Here is a 23,033-nt window from a genome sequence, read left to right on the forward strand (position 1 = left end):
TGTGTACACAGGTGATGAGGCAGGTGTGTACACTGGTGATGAGGCAAGTGTGTACACTGGTGATGAGGCAAGTGTGTACACTGGTGATGAGGCAAGTGTGTACACAGGTGATGAGGCAGGTGTGTACACAGGTGATGAGGCAGGTCTGTACACAGGTGATGAGGCAGGTCTGTACACAGGTGATGAGACAGGTGTGAACACTGGTGAGGCAGGTGTGTACATGGGTGATGAGGCAGGTCTGTACACAGGTGATGAGACAGGTGTGAACACTGGTGAGGCAGGTGTGTACACAGGTGAGGCAGGTCTGTACATGGGTGATGAGGCAGGTCTGTACACAGGTGAGGCAGGTGTGTACATGGGTGATGAGGCAGGTCTGTACACTGGTGATGAGGCAGGTGTGTACACAGGTGAGGCAGGTGTGTACATAGGTGATGAGGCAGGTCTGTACACTGGTGATGAGGCAGGTGTGTACACAGGTGATGAGGAAGGTGTGTACACAGGTGATGAGGCAGGTCTGTACACTGGTGATGAGGCAGGTGTGTACACAGGTGATGAGGAAGGTGTGTACACAGGTGATGAGGCAGGTGTATACACAGGTGATGAGGAAGGTCTGTACACTGGTGATGAGGAAGGTTTGTACACTGGTGATGAGGAAGGTCTGTACACAGGTGATGAGGAAGGTGTGTACACAGGTGATGAGGAAGGTCTGTACACTGGTGATGAGGCAGGTGTGTACACAGGTGATGAGGCAGGTGTGTACACTGGTGATGAGGCAGGTGTGTACACAGGTGATGAGGCAGGTGTGTACACAGGTGATGAGGCAGGTGTGTACACAGGTGATGAGGCAGGTGTGTACACAGGTGATGAGGCAGGTGTGCACACTGGTGATGAGGCAGGTGTGCACACTGGTGATGAGGCAGGTGTGTACACAGGTGATGAGGAAGGTGTGTACACAGGTGATGAGGCAGGTGTGTACACAGGTGATGAGGAAGGTCTGTACACTGGTGATGAGGAAGGTCTGTACACTGGTGATGAGGAAGGTCTGTACACTGGTGATGAGGCAGGTGTGTACACAGGTGATGAGGAAGGTCTGTACACAGGTGATGAGGAAGGTGTGTACACAGGTGATGAGGAAGGTCTGTACACAGGTGATGAGGAAGGTGTGTACACAGGTGATGAGGAAGGTCTGTACACTGGTGATGAGGCAGGTGTGTACACAGGTGATGAGGCAGGTGTGTACACTGGTGATGAGGCATATGTGTACACTGGTGATGAGGCAGGTGTGTACACAGGTGATGAGGCAGGTGTGTACACGGGTGATGAGGCAGGTGTGTACACGGGTGATGAGGCAGGTGTGTACACAGGTGATGAGGCAGGTGTGTACACAGGTGATGAGGCAGGTGTGTACACAGGTGATGAGGCAGGTGTGCACACTGGTGATGAGGCAGGTGTGCACACTGGTGATGAGGCAGGTCTGTACACAGGTGATGAGGCAGGTCTGTACACAGGTGATGAGGCAGGTGTGTACACTGGTGATGAGGAAGGTGTGTACATTGGTGATGAGGCAGGTGTGTTCATGGGCGACGAGGCAGGTGTGTATATGGGTGATGAGGCAGGTGTGTATATGGGTGATGAGGCAGGTCTGTACACTGGTGAGGCAGGTCTGTACACTGGTGAGGCAAGTCTGTACACTGGTGAGGCAGGTCTGTACACAGGTGAGGCAGGTCTGTATACCGGTGAGGCAGGTGTGTACACAGGTGAGGCAGGTCTGTATACCGGTGAGGCAGGTGTGTACACAGGTGAGGCAGGTCTGTATACCGGTGAGGCAGGTCTGTATACCGGTGAGGCAGGTCTGTATACCAGTGAGGCAGGTGTGTACACAGGTGAGGCAGGTCTGTATACCGGTGAGGCAGGTCTGTATACCGGTGAGGCAGGTGTGTACACAGGTGAGGCAGGTGTGTACACAGGTGAGGCAGGTCTGTATACCGGTGAGGCAGGTCTGTATACCAGTGAGGCAGGTGTGTACACAGGTGAGGCAGGTCTGCATACCGGTGAGGCAGGTCTGTATACCGGTGAGGCAGGTGTGTACACAGGTGAGGCAGGTCTGTATACCGGTGAGGCAGGTCTGTATACCGGTGAGGCAGGTCTGTATACCGGTGAGGCAGGTGTGTACACAGGTGAGGCAGGTCTGCATACCGGTGAGGCAGGTCTGTATACCGGTGAGGCAGGTGTGTACACAGGTGAGGCAGGTCTGTATACCGGTGAGGCAGGTCTGTATACCGGTGAGGCAGGTCTGTATACCGGTGAGGCAGGTGTGTACACAGGTGAGGCAGGTCTGTATACCGGTGAGGCAGGTCTGTATACCGGTGAGGCAGGTCTGTACACAGGTAATGATGCTGTGTACACCTCACCCTGTACACACACAACACCATTGCATTTCTCCATCATTTATATTGTCTACAGTTCAGTCACCACAACTTGGCTGAATTTGTCATCCTTTGCCTGTCTGTTCTCAGGGGTCATTGGCACACCTTACAATGGCTTTTACACTGTTTCTAGAGCACTTCTTCGTGACTAGCACCATATTCTAGTGTTAATATCCTGTCATGGTTCAATGGTAATATAGGACTATACTATGGTTTTTAAGTCCCTCCCACAGCACTTCTTCGTGACTAGCATACATTCTAGAGTTACTGTCTTGTCACCAACAATACTATGGTGCTACACTTCAACAGCACTTCTTTGTGACTAGCGCATATTTGTCTCCTTAAACCTCAGTGGCAGGATAAGACAATACTACTGTACAGTTTTACATTCTTTCAACAGCACTTCTTCGTGACTAGCACCATATTCTAGTGCTAATATCTTGTTATGGCTTAGTGTGAGGATAGTACTATGGCTTTACATCACTGGACAGCACTTCTTCATGACTAGCATCATATTCTAGTGTTAATATCTTGTTATGGCTTAGTGTCAGAATAGAACTATGGCTTTACATCACTGGACAGCACTTCTTCGTGACTAGCACCATATTCTAGCATAAATATCTTGGATAATACAATAACAAGGCTTTACAAAATTCTACTAGCACTTCTTCATGACTAGCACCATACTGCAGTGCTTATTTCTTACCACTGAGTATTCAAGATGGAGAGGTGATCATTTTAGGCCAGGTTTAGGTGAACGGGGTATAGTTCCGGGTTACAGTTGTGGCATCTGGGTATTTAAACATTCAAATCTGCCATCTCATCACCCAACACAACGAAAATTGATGACTGACTCTGAAAACAAAATAAATAAATAAAAAAGATAATAAATAAAGATGCAAAGAAAAAATATATCAAAGAAATAATAATGAAAGCCAAAATTAATGTTAATAAAATATATACTGTAATAAAAAAATAAAATAAGAAGGTAAATAAAGATGCAAAGAAAAAAATTGTTATAGGTCAAAACAATAAAAATGAATGAGAGAAATTTATTAATAAATAAACTATTACTAAATAAATAAATACCGAAATAAAATGAAAATAATGAATGAAATGAAATGTCAAAACAGGAAAATAAAAATGAATACCGGTAAGTGAAATATAATGTTAAAATAAAATGTTACTAAGTAAATATGAAGAGAAAGAATGAAGAAAATAAGTAATGAATGAAATGTAATATATATATATATATATATATATATATATATATATATATATATATATATATATATATATAAATCAGAGTGAAAATTAAATGCTAATAAACTAAATAAAAATGTTAATAAATAAAAATATTAAGCTGGGTGGTAGCCATATCAAATGAATAAATGATGCCTGGTGGTCTAGTGGGTCAAGGTGCTTCAACTGGGATTCACAAGGGTTTAAAATTGAGGTGTGGTTGGGGTTTAGTGCTCACATAATGCCGCTCAGGGACAAGTGAGGCTGGTCAATCTCACCTTAAATATCAGAACTGAGTACCCAAACCCTGGGTCCATGATTGTGAGAGAGAGAGCGAGAGAGAGAGAGAGAGAGAGAGAGTAAAATGCCCGCCGCCGGACCCCCCACCCCCCACCCCACCACCGGGCCGCTACCACACCACCACCCCAGGAGGACACAACGGTGGGGCTAGTGACCCAGGTCAAGAGGGTCACCGGGACACTACTGTCCTGAGTCCCTTTTCCCCGCAACTACCCCAACACCAGGTGACCGGAAAAAGCCAACGACCTTGCGGGCGGGACAACCATCGCCAGACTTTTGATGGATGGTTGCGGAGAGAAAGGACGTGTGCTGATCTCTCCTCTAGCTGCAGGGTTGCCTCACCGGCGTTAACTTTTTCTTTTTTCGCCACTAGGGCGTTTTTCAATAAAGTTAGGTTAGCTAGAACTAATTTTCCTCCCTGGCCTTAGTAGATATAGTAGGTGTCTATATCTAATTTCTGAGATTGCCTTTGCTTACTCACCTCTGGAGTGTACCCCCCACTGATCGCTCTGGGGTGTGAGTCACACAGGCGCGTCCTCCCGAGAGTGGTTTGAGAGGGTAATCTCAGCCTAGGTGGGTCTTCCCCAGGTACTTTGCCCCTTGGTCGTTTTTCTCTCTCTTCCCACTTCCCCTTCACGGGGGAAGTGGTAGCTATGATGGACCCCCCTACTGCCTCCCCCCCCTTCAGGAGGGGAGGTAGTCCTGACGACATTCCTACCATTACTAACCGGCCCCAGACTGACGGACGCCAGCCTCGTTCCCCGCTTGACATCCCTGTAAATAACGCGACCTTCGTAACTCTTCATGCTCTAGGTTCCACTCCCCTGTCCAGACTCAATCCCTTCATTGTCAAGAAGGTGATTGACCACTGTGCGGGAGAGGTGGAACAAGTAAAAAAACTTGGAAATGGAGACCTCCTGGTTAAGACGTTCAACTCCTCTCAAGTTAAAGACTTGCTAAAGCTGCGTAAGTTTCACTGCCATGATATCGAGGCCAAGATCCCAACATCCATGAATTCCTGCAAGGGTGTTATCACTTGCAGGGATCTCATGGTGATGAGTGAGGAAGAAATCATACAGGAACTTGCTCAGCAGGATGTAATTGATGCCAGATTCATCACTCGTTATCAGGAAGGCGTAAGGACGAAGACAGCCACTGTTATCCTCACTTTTGGCAAAGTTTTGCTACCTACAAATGTCAAAGTAGGATATGAAATTGTAAATGTAAGACCGTACATCCCGAATCCCCTTCGTTGTTCAAAATGTCAGCTCTATGGACATCATGAAAAGGCTTGTCGGGCTTCCAACATCGTGTGTGGCAAGTGTGCGGCTGTAGGTCACTCTGCTGACAACCGTACATCCGAGACTGAGTGCTGCTTTCACTGTAAGGATGCTCACTCCACTTCCTCGAGGGTTTGTCCCAAGTGGAAGGAGGAGAAAGAGGTCTGCACTGTGAAAGCGACTGAGGGCATTTCCTTTTACGATGCAAGGAAGAAGGTGAAGGAGTTGCATGCAACTCCCAAGCCTAATATCTCCTATGCATCGGCGGTTGTGTCCCGACCCGTGATGTGCACCGTTGAGACACAGACTGACCTAACATTCGCTCCTCATGCCCCACGCCCTACTTCTCAGTCTAAGCCTCCTGTACGTTCCAACTCTCTTACGGACATCCCTGTTGCTACATCATACTCTCAGGCTGCCGCTGCTCCTTCGCAGTCAGTGCGGCCAAAACAGAAGCCTGACAAGTCTGACAAAATTAATTTGACCACCCTCACTAAGCAGTCACGTCCTCATGTCCTTCCCGCTCCTGGTCCAGCGAGGGAGAGAAAGAATAGCTCTTCCTCGGTGGAGTCTGGGAGCCTTATCATTGACGAAAATATGGAAGTCTCCATGAACAAGAACCGGGAACGGTCCCCTGGTAGCCACTCGCCTGGACGCGGGGGGCATAAAAAAACTAAGCACACTGGCCACCCTCGAAAATCTTAAACCGCCGCATTCACTACACTACAATGGAATTGTAGAGGTATTGGGAATAAGTTACACAATATAGCTATCTTGCTTTCACTACACAGGCCAGACGTTGTTTGTTTACAGGAGACGCGCCTGGAGGATCATCCTGATCCTCCACAGTTCAGACACTACCACTCGTATAGAAGATATGAAGGTCACGGAGTTGCCATTTACACCCACAAATCACACCCACAAACGGAAGTGATTCTAAATTCTACTCTGGAAGCGGTCGCATGCAGAGTAAAATTTAATAACACGTATCTGTCTATTTGCTCTCTGTACTGTCCTTCACATGGCCCCATTGATAGTGATGCTTTAAACTCACTAGTTGAACATCTGCCTGGAAATAAGTTAGTGTTGGGCGATTTTAACGCCCATCACTATCAGTGGGGTAGCTTGAGGATTGATGGTCGTGGGGAGCAAGTAGCCGACCTAATACTACAGTCCAACCTCTGTCTTCTGAACGATGGTAGAGCGACTCGTGTAGATGATCGTACTGGTAACTTTTCGGCCATTGACTTAGCTTTGGCCTCCCCTGGTATACATCAAGATCTCTCATGGGACCCTGACGACGACTCCTTGGGAAGTGATCATTTACCCATCTGTCTTTCTTATACACGTGACATCATTTCGGACCCTCCACCTCCAAAATTTAACTATAAGAAAGCAGATTGGGGATCCTTCTCAAGGATTGCCAATTTAGATATATCTGGGGAGACCATAGACGTTAAGGTGGAAAATATAACTACTTCCATATTACACGCAGCTGAGGCTGCTATTCCAAAGACTTCTACAGTTCATGCGAAGCATAGAGCACATTGGTGGATGCCGGACTGCCGACAAGCATTAAGAAAACGCAATAGGAGATACAGGATTTTTGATAGCCAGCCCACTGAGGAAAATTTTATTGCATACAAACAGGCACGGGCTGAGGCAAGGAGAATAATAAGAAGGGCTAAATGTGACTCCTGGCGGTCCTTTGTGTCCACGGTGACTCGTACAACACCATTACATAAAGTCTGGTCCACTATAAGATTATTAAATAATAAACGCCCAAACTTCCCTGTCACCACCTTGCAGGTGAATAACACCACCTATGACGAGCCCGTGGACGTTGCTAACATCCTCGCCAGGAATTTTTCTCATGTAAGAAGCTCAGCCAATTATGACCCGCGTTTCCAACATCATAAACGCACGGCTGAGCTACAGATATTAGACTTTGCCACAGAAGACGTAGACTTCCCGTACAACCAAGAGTTTACACTAGATGAACTGCTCCTTGCCCTTAAATCTTGTAAAGACACCAGCCCGGGACCAGACACCATCACGTACGGTATGATCCAGCATCTTAATCAGGACAACCTGATTAAGATGTTAGCATTGTACAATGAGATTTGGGCGTCTCGAACGTTCCCAAACTCATGGCACTTTGCGCACGTCATACCGATACCCAAAGAGGCTGGTCGTCTTATGAATCCCACTCATTTCGTCCTATTGTGTTGACTTCTTGCTTATGTAAGGTCATGGAACATATGGTTAACAATAGGCTTCTTTTTGTTTTAGAGTCGAAGAATTTGTTAAATGATCAACAATGTGGCTTCCGTAAATACAGAAGTTCACTAGATCATTTAATGAATTTGGAGCATTGTATTGCAGAGGCATTTGCCAATAAAGAATTCATGATAGGGGTGTTCTTGGACATCCATAAAGCCTATGACATGACATGGCGACACGGTATACTAATGAAGCTCTATGCTTATGGTTTAAGAGGAAATTTGCCTGTTTTTATTTCAAATTTCTTAAGAGACAGAACTTTCTGTCAAATTGCTCCGTAACGTAACATCGGATATATTTATCCAGGAAAACGGGGTGCCACAGGGAAGTGTGCTTAGTCCTACTTTATTTAGTATTATGATCAATGATATTCTGTCATCAGTTCCCATCCCGAGGAATCTTAAATACTCACTCTACGCTGACGATTGTGCAATATGGCACTCTTCCCGTAATGCACAATTTTCGGCTGGGCGGATTCAAGCAGCCCTTGACTCCGTCCACCAATGGGCCTTGCAGTGGGGATTTAAGTTTTCCGTACGTAAGTGTGCCGCTATAGTCTTCACTAATCGTAACGTACCTAATTTGTGCTTAACTTTGGATAATCAGGTGGTACCTTTTCAAAATTCTGTAAAATTTTTAGGAATACATTTTGATCGAAGAATGAATTTTAAACTTCACGTTAATACTTTGCTTGCTCGTTGTGATAAACCGTTAAATGTCCTCAAGTACCTAGCGGGTACTACCTGGGGTGCCGACAGAAAATCTTTATTAATGGTGTATAAGTCCCTTATTCGATCAAAGCTAGACTATGGCGCACAGGTGTATGGCTCGGCATCCGATGCCACTCTGAAAGGATTGGATGTGTTACAGAATAAATGTTTGCTAATGTGTCTTGGAGCCGTCCGGTGTACCCGTGTGGCTCGTATGGAAGTGGAGGCGAATGTGCCTCCCCTCCGTATTCGCCGTGACCACCTGGCCTTGTCCTATAGTGTAAGGACATTTAGGAAAAGTAATATCGGCAATGTGGCCTGTACCCCCCTGCATCAATACCACCACCTTCTGCGGGGGGTGCGTCGGCCACATGCCGTTCGCCTCCACTTACTGACTCAGGAGCTTGGTGTGGACCCCAGTGACTGTGACAAGTTGGTGTTAAAAAATATAGCGCCTTGGGAGCCACCTGCCTTTACTGTTGATGTTACATGGCTCCCAGCACCAAAGGCCAAGGCGCCGGAGGCGGAGGTCCACCACTTTTTTCGTAACATCATCATTCGTCACTTGGGGTCCCACCACTTGTACACCGATGGCTCCAAGTCGAGTGAATGTGTGGGTGCAAGTGTGTGGTCGACTGAATGTGCCCTCAGGTATCGGTTGCCGACTCATACATCTGTGTTTACCTCAGAACTTTTTGCTATTGACAAAGCCATGGACTATGCTCTCAATTCTAGGCATGACTCATTTGTCATATTTTCAGATTCAATATCAGCCCTTCAGGCAATTGCATCTTGTACAACGGACTCTCACGAGATCCAGGGCCGCATCGTTAATAAGTTGCATTCATGCAACAAGTCATTCACGCTGATCTGGGTGCCTGGTCATTGTCGTATCTACGGTAATGAGCAGGCTGACTTACTTGCAAAGTCGGCTGTAGAGCTCGAGGAGACTTGAGACGTTCCTCGTGATCTATGGTCGAGTTTCTCTCTCGGAAAGAAGTCAATAAATCTTCTGTGGCAAGGTCAGTGGACCAGACTAAATATTCCAACCTGTAAGCCGTACCTGGGCGACTGGGACACCGCCAACCGCCCCAGTCGCCTGGAAGAAAAAGTGTTGGCACGATTACGGCTTAATGCCACCGTTTTAACACATATGAAACCTTATATGGAAAGACGCTTCCCACCGCACTGTGACATCTGTGATGCGGTGTTATCTATCAGTCATATCATCCTGCGCTGTCGGCGATTTATTCGTGAACGTGCTTCACTTATAAATTACTGCGGCGCAGCAGACGTCCCCTTCACCCTTTCCACCATCCTGGGTGATGGGGACACTGTTATGACTGATAAATTGATGGCTTTCTTGAGAGAGACCGGACTGATCAGAGTGATGTGACTTTTTTACTGTGTGGTTATGGTTTTTATCAACGGTAAATATGCATATATTGTAATATTAATTAGGGTTGACAGTTGACATATTTGAAATAGTTCCTCCTCCCACTGATCTATTTCTAATATAGATGTCCCTTACATTAAACCCCGTTCCTCGACTAACAGTCACCAGCTGATGAGTGCAAGTGTGCAATATAGAAAGGTATTGGGCACTTGCAGTCGATGGTGGTCTGCTGGGCGAGGTTCTTCACTTTTTGTACAAATTATGTAAATATATTATACCATCTTGCTTAAGTTATTCTAATTAGGGCTGACAGCTGACGTATATGGAAATGTTCCTGACTCGTCTGGTTCCCTTTCATATATTGATATCTCCTATATTAGGTTGTGCCTCGACTGACAGTCACCAGGTAATGAGTGCAGGTATGTAATGTAGAATGGCATTACATATCTGCAGTCGATGGTGATCTCTTGGTCGAGGCTTTTTTACCATTAGTGTAGGTCTAGTTATTTGTCTCTTTGGATTTAGTATAGGTTAGCGATTTGTCTGTTAGGTGATTAGTTTTAGGGTCTTTACGTTAGGCATTTTAGTTTATAAGTAATATAAGGTTAAAAAAATAAATAAATAAAAATAAAATTATAAAAAAATAATAAAATAAAAATTATTATATATATATATGTACGTGTGCATGAAAGTGTGTATGTTCATATGCATGGATGTGTGTATGTATGTATGTATGTATATATATATGTTCATATATATATGTATATATGTGTAAATGTATATACATGTATATATTTTGCCTTAATGACCAGGGGCTCCGGCCTCATTGGTCGGAAAAAAAAAAAAAAAAAAAAAAAATCATCGCCAGAATTGGGGTGGGACTGAACAAGCTTCAGTCTCAGGTAACGCCTTGGCGACGGCCATTGTTACAACCTCAAGGGCAGGAGGCCCAAGGCTACGGCCAGAAGTGTGCACCAGGGCGGCTGTGCCCTTAGCCACTCCAAGGGCAAGAAGCCCAAGGCTACGGCCAGAAGTGTGCACCAGGGCGAGGGGGCCCTTAGCCACTCCAAGGGCAGGAGGCCCAAGACTACAGCCAGAGGTGTGCACCAGGGTGAGAGGACCCTTAGCCACGGCTGTAGTATACCCAGGAGACAGAGTCGCCTCTGTGCATCCCTCTCTACATACCGGAGAAGACACGGACTCCGTGAGTCCTTCTCCTGCCTCTTCCCCCTGTGGGAGCCCTTCGTCACCATCCGGGAGTGTTGCCCCGGAGGTGTCGCCAGAGTGGTGGCAAGGCCCGAAACCGGACCTACCTCCCACGCCTGTGAAATCTCTGTTCCTGCCAGACACCAGACGGAGACGAGGCCGCAGCCCAACCCTGTCGGCGCCTCTCCCAATAGGCGACCGCAGTCCCAGGACTCCCAGGCCCGACCAGCAGACTCCAGACGAGGGCAACCCAGGCTTCCTCACCCCACGGAGCCAGAAACGACAGGCCCGCCTCCTCCAGCTGTTTGGCCCCAGTCCCGAGGGCCACCTCTCATGTCGAGGCCCCCAGACAGGAGGGCCTCCCTGCACCCCACCAACGAGGCTCCAATACGAGGGCCTCCTCTCAGGTCGAGGCCCCCAGACAGGAGGGCCTCCCTGCACCCCACCAACGAGGCTCCAATACGAGGGCCACCTCTCATGTCGAGGCCCCCAGACAGGAGGGCCTCCCTGCACCCCACCAACGAGGCTCCAATAAGAGGGCCACCTCTCATGTCGAGGCCCCCAGACAGGAGGGCCTCCCTGCACCCCACCGACGATCAGGACCCGGGCAGTGACTCCCCTGCGGGTAGTGTGTTGCCCCTTGCAGGCAGAGTCCCCCTAGGGCCCTCTCCTCACGCCCCTACGACAGAGTGCAGTCCACCCAGGAAACACAGGTAACATAGTGACGCCCCTTGTACCGAGAACAAACCAGGGGAAATAACAGTGAACAGTGACCGAGTGAAGACCAGTGTACAGCCAGTGACAGTTACTATTAGTCTATAAGAACCCGATACCCGGCAGAACAGAAAATAATTTAAACCCTCAGTAAGAGAACTTATAGTAATTGTGTAAGTCCCCAAGTAAAAGAACTTTCAGTAACTGTGAACGGAGACTAGGGTGCTCGGGCGAGTCAAAAGTGTGTGTGTAAGTGCCAACATCAAGTGACTACATCAAGTGTCGCGATCCGCACCCTGTCTTATTTATAGTAGCAATTCCCACACGGACTCTTAATCTTGTTTATTCCCCTTGCTTCCAACTAAATATATATTCTGCCTAAAGATGAAATACGGGTATCGCTACATATAACTAATAACATAAGTGTACATGCATTATACTGTGTATTAAGTGTAACTGTGCATTGTGGTGTCAAAGGCTAACTCTGTGTCCCTGTCTCCTGTATATCAAATATCACTCTGTGTTGTATTGTAACGGTGTAGAATTAAGGCAACAGATGTGTTAAGGTATACTGCCTGGTTTTTATGTCCTGTTCCTTTGTGGGTGCTTTACTTCCGGTTCGGAAAGAAGACCCCGCTCAGTCGCTAGTATTCTTAGGACGAGAAGTCGACCTAAAAACACTCAGCATAAGAGAGAGAGAGAGAGCACTGCATCAGGTGAGTGGATGGTGGTCAGCACTAAAATTAAATACACAGTAACAACATAGCAATGAGTGATCTGCAAATGGCACTACACTAAAAAATCCACCTGGCAGTGTCCTATGTATTGTAAGGATGGCACAGTCTGCTGGTGTGGGCATGGAAGTAGCAGTGGGGGTAGGAAACGAATACAGCACGCCCTCGTTTGCGACTGGGGTGCATTTTTTAAACCGATTTTTTTTTTTTATAACAACAGAGGAAGGAAAAACAAATGAGTAATCTTTTTTTTTTTTTTTTTTTTTTTGAATGTTGAGGTTGAAAAGTGAGGAAAAGAATCGTATAAATGAAAAATTGGGGCTATGACAGTGATCGTACATGTTAAATTAATACTGTAAAATAAAACTATCTATCTGTCTATCTATCGCCAGACGTCTTAATCCTGTAAGGGGTGGCCACAAACAAACTGCCTCCATGTCACCCTGTCCCCCGCCATTTCACTGCTCTGCTCCCAGTTCACCCCCCTCCCCTCTATCATAAACCTCTCCACTCCATCCCTCCATCACATCCTTGGTCTCCCCTTCCCTCTACACCTCACTCACTCTCCCTGTTAGTCTCTCACTCTCCATCCCTCCATCACATCCTTGGTCTCCCCTTCCCTCTACACCTCACTCACTCTCCCTGTTAGTCTCTCACTCTCCATCCCTCCATCACATCCTTGGTCTCCCCTTCCTTCTCCACCCTTCCACCTCACTCACACTCTCCTTGTTGGTCTCACTCCATCATCACAGATAGATAAAAATAGATAAACACAAACACAATATTGAATCAGCATCATTTATTTGGTTCATTTACATTAAAGTTAAAATATTTACTAGTAACAATACTTTTAACAATTACTAGGAGGTACCATCATCATCATCACATCATCATCATTATTATTATCACCACCACCATCCTCCCCCTCTTCATCATAATCATCACCATCCTTCTTCTCCTCCTCCTCATCATCATCACAATCCTTTTCCTCCTCCTCCTCCTCACCATCCTTCTTCTCCTCCTCCTCCTCATCATCATCACCATCCTTCTTCTCATCATCATCATCATCACCATCCTTTTTCTCATCATCATCATCACCATCCTCCTCCTCCTCCTCAATATCACCATCACCATCCTCCTCCTCCTCCTCAATATCACCATCACCATCCTCCTCCTCATCACCATCATCATCAACATATCACCATTTGCCAGTACACCAAAGGGATAAAATAAGATAAAATATATATAATACAATAAATAAAAAAAAAAGAAGACCTACACTCCATTCACTTTAACTTGGCCTAAAATTAATGTGTCTTTGATCTTGAATGCTGGGCTGTAACACGAGATTAACACTGGAACATTGGTGCTAGTCACGAAGAAGTGCTAGGGAAGGGGGGGAGTGGATTTAGTGTTACTGTGCCACTGAGCTATGGAAATTTAACACCAAACACTATATGGTGCTAGTCACGAAGAAGTGCTACGGAAGGGGGTGGATTTAGTGTTATTCTGCCACTGAGCTAAAGAAATTTAATACCAGAATACCCAGGCTGTGGAGTCAGTACCGTACCCGAAACACTTGACTCCGACTTCTTGATTTCTTGTGTATCTGAACCCAACCCCATAAACTTTCTCTATACAGTAAGATCTCACTATAACAGACTAATTGGGGCTCAAGTCATTCCCAAAAATGCGAAATTCCAATATAAGCGACATCCAGACTTCCCCCTCCTAACCCGCACTTTTTCCGATATATCAGTCAGGATCGCACTAACGGTTTTTAAGCTGTTTTCATTACCACTGCAGTATTGCACTGTATTATACCTTCACTACAACTATCAAATGGTATAATATATATAATAACACTGTACAGTACACTGATAAATGTCGTTTATTTGCCTTATTGTGGTGAACACAGCTGAAGTGGTCAGGCAGTCTTGACTGCTTCTGGCTTTACTGGACTTTTCTCGATACATAAGAATTTTGATCGGTACGCTCCTCGAGTCCAATAAAAGCGAATTCCAGTACAGTATACTGAAGTCCATTATATCAAGGTTTTACTGTAATAAATTTGCCACGATGACTTACACAAGATTTCGCTTCATCACAACCACGTGAATCGTCAGGCAACTTTTAAAACCCATGTCCTTGAAAGTTTGACTTTAACGGCTGTAGCTACATTACGACAAAATGATCGTTTCTCAAAGCTGCTGAGCGTGGTCTGTTTACATTCTGTTCTTACTGTTCTGTCAACAGATGGCAGCACCTATGTTTATGTTAAACATAAACAACGAACAGAACAAACAACTCCTGAATAAAATGTGAAAAATAAGAGAAAAGAAAAAAAGAACTCAGCAGCAAGAAATAAAACCGAAGGGGCTGTCGTTCAAAAGGCAACAGCTCCACATTACATCACGTTTTTAAATGTCTTTACTGGTGGTCAGAGTTCGGACTTATTTTTACAAACTCCGACTCCAGCATCACCATAATTGTTTTCCACTCTGACTCCACAGCCCTGCAGAAAACTATATGGTGCTAGTTATGAAGAAGTGCAGCTGTTGTGGCCCCAGGCTCATCTAGACACGAACCCAGTGGACTGAAGATTGAAGCCAGGGCATTTGTATAACCAACCGTCCTTGAATGTGAGGCCTGGGGGGGCTAAGTTTACGACGGAAGAGCTGAAAGGAAGGATGGGACTGGAGTGCATTGGTGTTGTGATGAGGAGGGGGTAGATTGAGGTGGTTTGGGTATGTGGAGAGGATGGAGGATGACAACTGGGTGCAGAAAGTGAGAAGCGTGGACATTAGGTATATTTTGTGTGGGGCAGACCAAAAAAAGACTTGGGACGAGGTCACTGAGTGTGACCTCAGGGATAAGGGACTGAATAGCAATGCAGCCAGAGACTGAGCAGCGTGGAGAGCCGCCATTAGGTGAGCAAGACTGATGCATGCAAGCAGGCTGGAGCAGCGTGGAGAGCCGCCATTAGGTGAGCAAGACTGATGCATGCAAGCAGGTTGGAGCAGCGTGGAGAGCCGCCATTAGGTGAGCAAGACTGATGTATGCAAGCAGGTTGGAGCCATTGTAAGTGATACACAAATACAATATTAAGATGTACTGTGAAAAAATAAATAAATTAATAAATAAAAAATCACATGAGAAGAGCTATTTAGAAATCCCTAAATTCACTCAGACTATCATCACCAGATTCATGAAATTCCTATAGTTCTTCTGTTATTTAATTTCCAATCTGCCTGTTCACTGCTACACACCTTCCACTTTCTGTTCAACCTCCCTGTTCACCTCTTCATTGTTACACTCCTCCATCTTTCTGTTCACCTGTTCACTGCTACACTCCTCCATCTTTCTGTTCACCTGTTCACTGCTATACACCTTCCACTTTCTGGTCATCCTTCCTGGTCACCTGTTCGCTGTTACACTCCTCATCTTTCTGTTCACTATTACACTTCTTTTCTCCTACTAACCTGATCTCAACATTCTTCTGCCCTTCACTCTGGCTGGGTGATGGGGAGGGGTGCCTTCATGTGGTGGCACTGATATAACCAAGCAACTCCACTGCCTGGGTATAAAAATGTCCCTCAACTCCCTAGCCCCCAAAAGGAGGATGGTGGGCTGCAACAAGAGGGCAGTTTCAGCCTGCAGTCCACTGGGTTCAAGTTCATATGAGCCTGGGGTTGCACATACTGTTACTATTGCTTCTATCTATCTATCTATTGCCAGATGCCTTAATCCCGTAAGGGGTGGCCACAAACAAATCGCCTCCATGTCATCCTGTCCCCCACCATTTTACTGCCCTACTCCCAGCTCACACCCCCCTCTCTCATATACCTCTCCACTCCATCCCTCCATATTTGTACTAGCTTATTATGACATTCTCTTACCCCATTGACTCTGGACAGCTTATATCACAGTTACCGTACCTATAGTTCATTCATTTAAACTACAGTAGGCGGAGATTTTCGACTTCTTGCAGCTTACTTCCCATAGCTCAGAGGCAATTGAAGGCAATACGGCAGTTGAGCATCTTTACTACTGAATTCCTCTGTGACAACCACCATATTCTAGTGTTACTCTACAGTTACAGTTCAACATTCAAGGAGAAGGCAGCTTTACCCCTAGTTAGAATGAACAGAGTAGTCAGAGTGAACAGTGTAGTGTGTTCAATCCTAGCATTTTCGTCTCATCATCCATTTCACTTCACCAATTTACACTTTCAACATTAATCCACTGCACCTCATTTTTTTATAAGCCTCCACTTTTCTTTATTCAAGTAACTCCCATTGTCTTTTACAACTTTCCATCTTTTTTTTTCCCTCAATTACCTCCCATCTTCATTTATCTGTCTGTATTTTTCTTTATTCAGGTAACTCTCATCTTCTTTCACAAGTTTCCTTTTTTTTTTTTCCCCCTCAATTACCTCCCATCTTCATTTATCTGTCAGTATTTTTTGCCAATGGAGGGCTAACTTCATCTCCCACTTCACTCTTCCCACTCCCATTTTCACCATTAACCCCATTCAGTTTGTGCGAGGTTTTGCTACAAGTCTCTGCACTTTCTTTCCCATCTGTTTCCTCCGCCACTTCCTTCTTTGTACTTCTGTCGACCCTGCTTTCAATTTCCACCTCACTGGGGATATTTCCACATTCATCGTTGACCTTAAATCCTTTGCCTGAGTCTCTATCATTTGTGTTCATGCTCTCAGTCTTGCCAGTTCCCCTCTCCATTTCCTCCTCTTTCTGGACATCTTTTTCTGTGTGTTCTTCTCTCTCTCCATCGCTCATACACTCGTCTGTTTCCATCGCTTTCTGTACATCCGTTTCAGCCTCTTTCGTCTCCCTCCCTCTTACTCCACTGTCCATACGCTCCTTTCTTTCTTCTTCCTTTTCTTCATTCCCTGTTTCTCCTTTTTCTGTCTCTCTCACTTTCTCATTCTCTCCCACATGTGCCTCATTTACCTCTTCCTTTTGTACTTCTTCCTTTTTCCCTTCCTCAGTCCCTCCCTCCTTCACCTCATCATCCATACATTCCTGCCTTTCTTCTTCTTTTTCTTCATTCCCTGTTTCTCCTTTTTCTGTTTCTTTCTCATTCTCTCCCAGATGTGCCTCATTTACCTCTTCCTTTCGTACTTCTCCCCTTTCTCTATCTTCAGTCTCTCTCTCCTTCACTTTATATTCCATACACTCCTTTCTTTCTTCTCCTTTTTCTTCATTCCCTGTTTCTCCTTTTTCTATGTCTCTTACTTCCCCTTCCATACCCAGTACCCGTGCCTCAGTTTTCTTTTCATTTTGCACTCCTTCCCTTTCTCCTTCCTCAGTCTCCCTTTCCTTCACTTTATCTTCCAAACACTCCCTTGCTTCTTCTCTCTTTGGTTCATTTCCTGTCTCTTTCGCAGTGTCCATCTCTCTTCCTTTCTCTCCCATACCTGCCTCAGTCTCCATTTCCTTCTGTACTTTTCCTGTTTCCCCTTTTTCTGCCTGTTCCTCTTTCTCTCCGTCATCCACACACACTTTTGTCTCCTCTCTCTTCTGCTCATTCTCCACTTCCTTCTCTGTGTGTGTCTCTCTTACTTTCTCTCCCATATCTGCCTCACTTTCCATCTCCTGTACTTCTCTCATTTCTTCTTTTTCTGTGTGTGCCTCTCTCCCTCCGTCATCCACACACCCATTTGTTTCCTCTCTCTTTCGCTCACCCTCTACTTCCTTTTCTGTCTCTCTCTCTCTTACTTCTTCTCCCACACATGCCTCAGTCTTAGTTTCCTTTTGTACTTCTGTTCTTCCTTCTTCTGCTTGCTCCTCTTTCTCTCCATCATCCACACACATGTCTGTTTCTTCTCTCTTTTGCTCACTCTCCACCTCCTTTTCTGTGTCTCTCTCTCTTACTTTCTCTCCCACACCTGCCTCAGTCTTCATATGTACTTCTCTCACTTCTCCTTTTTCCCTCTGTTCTGTTTCCACTTCATTTCCTTTATTATCAGAGTCATCGAAGAAGTTATTTTTCACAATGTACCTAACACACTGTAAAATGACGTTCCTTTCGTGGACGATATCTGGCTGAAGGAGTTTCTCGAGGAGTGTTTTGCGCCTCCTTGGAAACTTTCGCACCTTGGCCTGCTTGTTTGGTTGTGGGTTTTTGTGGTGCCTCTGTCTTTTGCGGGGTCTGGTCCTCTTGTGCTCACCCTTCTCCTTGGTAACTACTGTCTTGCCCTCTTCGTTAACTCCCTTTTCATCGGCTTCTGTATTGGAAGGTTCATCTGGGGTTTGTGAAGACTTTGGCACTGGGTTGTCTGTGGTTTGGACTGGCTTGGTGACTGGCTTAATAATTTCTTGTACCACTGGGGGCCCATCGTCCTCGTCTTCAGAGCCAGAGTAAGCTGCCATTAAAGACCCCAGGGCTCCTCCAAGCATCAGGCCCCCGGAACTGGCCTTCTCGTCCTTGCTCTCTGCTGGCCAGTCATCATCATCGCTTATTCCCATACCATCCCCGTTCTCCTGCACCGTTCCTTCTTCATCAAAGTCTACAACGTCTGGATTCCTGTTGCCAAAGTAGCTAAGTTCCCCAGTGCTCTCGTAAAAGTGCCTCGTGCCTTGGAATGGCGGTAGTCTGTCTTCGTCGTCCTCATCACTCTCGAACAGGTCCACGTCAAGGTGAGCGCGGGGACGGGGTGGCGGCCGCTCTCGTTTCTTCCGCTTGACCCCCCTCCTCCCCTTCTCCTCCACTTTTCTCTCACCATTAATCTTACTCCCTTCATCCTGCACCTTCCCTTTCTGAGCCTCACTTCTGTTGGCGCCTTTCACTTCCCCACCACCTCTAGTCTGTGATATATTTTCCCCCTTAACTTTCCTCTGGTTTTCCTCCTTTGCTTTCCCACTATCCCCCATTTTACTGGTCTTCTGCTGCTTCCCATATTTGCCCTGTTTCTTGGCGAAGGGTTTGGTGCTCTTGCCAAGCTTCTCGCCTCGCTTTATCTTCTCCAGCTGCTCGGCCCGACGCAGCTCTGCCCTCTGAGTCGTGGGGAACCGCTTCTTCCTCTCGGCAATCCAGGTCTCGTCGTCAATCTGCAGGTTGGCAAAATTGACAAGCATGTGTTGGTTATTGATGTGCTGATCGATGACCTTGGCGTGGGCACTCAGCTTACACTCAGGAAAGGGGCACTCCACATGCTCCCCAAGGTGCTTGTCCATCATGCGCTTACTGAAGTACGTACGGTTGCAGGGCTCACACGTGTACACCTTTCTGGGGGCTGTCTGTGTGTAGTAGTTCGAGGGGTCCCGATAGTATGCTGCGATGGCCTCCAAAGTAGCGGGGTCCCTACCTAACTGGGTGTCTGGGGTAGGAGCAGGGTAGGCAGCATTAGGAGAAGGGTGATTGGGATTAGGAGGATGGTAGCCAGGATTAGGAGAGGGATAGGAAGAGTTAGGAGGAGGGTAGTTAGGGTCAGGAGAGGGGTAGCCAGGATTAGAAGAGGGATAGGGAGAGTTAGGAGGAGGGTAGTTAGGGTTATGAGGGTGACCAGGATCAGAAGAGGGGTAGCCAGGATTAGGAGAGGGATAGGGAGGGTTAGGAGGAGGGTAGTTAGGGTTATGAGGGTGACCAGGCTCAGGAAAAGGGTAGCCATTGTTAAGAGTAGAGTCAGAACCACTGCTGCCTCCGTTTGGTTGTGTCAGAAGGCCCAGACTGGCTTTGGACTGATCAATCATCTGCTGGACCTTCTTGCACTGGTCCTGGTATGCGTGGTAATCCTCGGGGCTGCCCTGGGACGATGCCTTTAGCCTGTTGCGAACGTTTAGCTCGGCTCGGATCTCTGGTGTCATCCAGGAGGCCTCTGATTGCATTTTGGGGCCCTGGTGGTGGTGGGGGGAACTAAACGGCTGGCTGTAAGGATGGTGGCGGTGTGAGGGGGGCTGGTGGGGGTGCGGGAAATGTGGGGGATGGCGCGGGGGAGGCCCATAGTAATTTCTCCGGGGTGGGAGGTGTCCGGGTGCAACAAAGGACTCTGCTTCCATTTCCGCTGTGGGCACAACTTCCGCTCCGCCGCACCTGCAGGCATAAACGGCCACATTATAAAAACTGAGTGAGCGAAGGTGTAGCCAAGCAAGTCCCTAATACTTTATGGTGAATTATGGAATACCTGAAATTAATTGATGTAGTCAGTATGCATTTTTTTGGAGGTGATCTGTCTCCAGTCCATATTAAAAACTACACAGTATGGTTAGACATATTGTTATCATGTGCTCTAAAAACTATCATCAAAGTTGGAAGTTTGTCAGACCTTCGCACACTCAGTTTTTTATCATTATGGCCACTAAGCTGCCTTCACCAGTTGTCACTATAAATCCCTTTCGTCTGTTCATGATAATATAAGCCTGGGACGGTGCAGGAATGGAGTGCCTTCATGTGGTTAGCCTGGATTTCAATGAGGGCAAATGTAAAGTGCATACTGGCATGAACAACCCAGGCTTCAATACTCTACAGGGGATACAGGGGACACTGACCAATCATCCACTGAACAGGAGAAGGACCTTAGTGTACAGTAATAATCACATCCAGTCTAGAACCAAGTGTACACATCACAAATATAGCAGCAAAGGCTAACTCACTGTTCTGGGTATGCTATGAAACACACTCAGCTACAAGGACCCAGACATGTTCTTGGCACTGTATTGGGTTTCGTAGGACCATCGATTGAGTATGTCGTACAAGCGTGGTCTCCACAGACCAATAAACTGTTATACCATCAGTTTTTTAAAAAGCATCCCATTCATACTGGCGTACTATAGTACTGTATTTATATTACCAATGAGTCCATGACCACTTTAGAAGAACTGTCTGATGGAGAAACACTGAAATATAACTGCCATAACCCCGTAAGCGACTGTCTGTCTCTGAGTTAGTTGTTTTGCAGGAAAGGGGCACTAACCCTCCACCAACCCACTTGTTGACATGTAGGCAACAAAGCACAACAAGGTAACATTGTGACATGGAGGTGATTTTTGGCCACCTCTTATGGGACTGAGGCGCCTGGCTGCAGATAGATAGCAATTAATTTATGACAATTGTGCCAAAAGTAAATCCCAATGAAATAAGGTGCTGCTGTGTGGATTCCTTCATGTGCTGATCTGGATGCGTTAGGTGGGAAGCTTTGACCTGTTGGTATTGGGGGATTCCAAGGTCAGGCTTAGTGGTAACTCTAGATGGTTAAAATTATGAGGATCTGTCTTTGTCCACTTGTCAGATTGTATTAGGTTAGGTTAGGAGGTACTGACACGTCCAGTCGGCGAGATCGTACGTAAAAACAGTGCCACAGGTGTCCAAGGCAGATATACTATTGATAATAAAAACAAAAAAAGGAGAAAAAAAAACATGCAAGGTCCCACTGTTGGATCTTTTTAATACATAACCATAACTCGACTTAAATATTGGTTTTCAAAATACTGGCACTACACACAGTACTCACACTCCACTGCTGGCCATCATACTTGTTAATGAGATATAATGCACAGGATATAACGCCAACAACCATAACACAAACATTACATACCACACTATAACACTTTAAAGGTTACACTACATTACAAAACAGTATTGTAAAACTACCATAGCTCAATCTAACAAATTTAATTGATATTCTAAACCACAGTATATATACGCATCTCAAAACCCTCATCGTGTTCAAAAATACACAAAAAGGCGCTCAAATCAACGACTCGAAACACAACTACTGGACATCACAGAAAAACATTCATTACACTAAACATATACTCACGTGGCTCTCCAAACAACGAGGTATCTTTCTTCTTCCTGCCGTCCTGTCTGCGTCGCCTGCTATGATTCATTATACATATTAAAGTAGAAACTAAAATCATTCACTCCCCTTCAGCGTCTCCCTCTTCAACACACGTGGTTGTAAACATTCTATCTAAGAAACGGGACTGTTGTGTTTTCGTACCTGAGAATAAAGATTTTTGCTTTATTTTTGTTTTTTGAATGTATTTATATAGTATTTCTTTTATCTGATTTGCTTTGAAGTTAGATTTTGGTTTACTTACAATTCAGAAAATTACAATCAGAAAGAGACTGGATAAAAGTAAGTTGTTTTGAAAGGGAAAATGAGCAAGCACTATGCAGATAACCAATGAAAGTCCTACCACGAATTGAAAACTTTAATATAGACTGTCAATGGAAAAATCATATAACAGCGTCACGATCAATATATCAAAAAAAGGAAAATGAGCCTTACCCTTACCTATTTTTCCATGTCTTAAAGGAAAATGAGTAGTAAGCTTACAGGTAGTGAATCAACTAAAGAAAAAGGCCATATAATTTACTCCCTCCTTCTAACGAAACTGTTTATCAAGAACAATAAAAAAATAAACGGTCACCAGTTTGATGGCGTTGAGGGAAAATGAGCCAGATGTTGACAGGCTGATAAAAGTAGCCTTGCCAATTTAGCGTTCTTTTCGCTAGGTCTAGAGTCACTCACCTTCATTTAGCGACAAGTTTTACCGTGTAGTGGCAAGAAATTTAGCGTAATTTGGAGATTTGTATGAATTCGTTAGCAATATTTCAGAAATTAAAGTTCTATGCTTAACGATTTAGTGGAAATATTTGTAGTTAACAAAACATGTAGCTTTTTTTCAGAGCAAGTTTATCGATATCTGTGGCTCTGCTTAACTTGGCAACGCTGAACTGAGGTGCTCAAGCAACAATAATAGAATACTTCGCCG

General features: G+C 45.6%; 1 protein-coding gene across 1 annotated transcript; it reads right to left on the reverse strand.

Moving 5' to 3' along the window:
- Positions 1-3,224: 3,224 nt before the first annotated feature.
- Nufip (nuclear FMR1 interacting protein 1) lies at positions 3,225-22,192 on the reverse strand. Its single transcript, XM_080273150.1, has 4 exons — positions 22,073-22,192; positions 19,820-20,346; positions 18,033-19,588; positions 3,225-3,281 (listed from the first exon to the last, which is right to left on the reverse strand). Exons 2-4 carry the CDS (start codon positions 20,310-20,312, stop codon positions 3,225-3,227), a joined length of 2,106 nt encoding a protein of 701 aa, XP_080129276.1. The 5' UTR covers positions 20,313-20,346; positions 22,073-22,192.
- Positions 22,193-23,033: the final 841 nt, after the last annotated feature.

The sequence above is a fragment of the Coenobita brevimanus genome, chromosome 53, assembly GCF_032717465.1.
Source record: "Coenobita brevimanus isolate Jiangsu-jjx chromosome 53, ASM3271746v2, whole genome shotgun sequence".
Lineage (NCBI taxonomy): Eukaryota > Metazoa > Arthropoda > Malacostraca > Decapoda > Coenobitidae > Coenobita > Coenobita brevimanus.

Excerpts from the sequence above, each read along its gene's own strand:
- Nufip (XM_080273150.1), bottom strand. The coding sequence starts at position 20,312 with ATGGAAGCAGAGTCCTTTGTTGCACCCGGACACCTCCCACCCCGGAGA. Across the intron at positions 19,589-19,819 it reads CTACCCCTCTTCTGATCCTG|CATACTATCGGGACCCCTCG; the intron begins GTCACCCTCATA and ends AGGCCATCGCAG. Across the intron at positions 3,282-18,032 it reads AGGCATGTGTGGGAGAAGAA|AGTCAGTCATCAATTTTCGT; the intron begins GTAAGAGAGAGA and ends TTTTGTTTTCAG.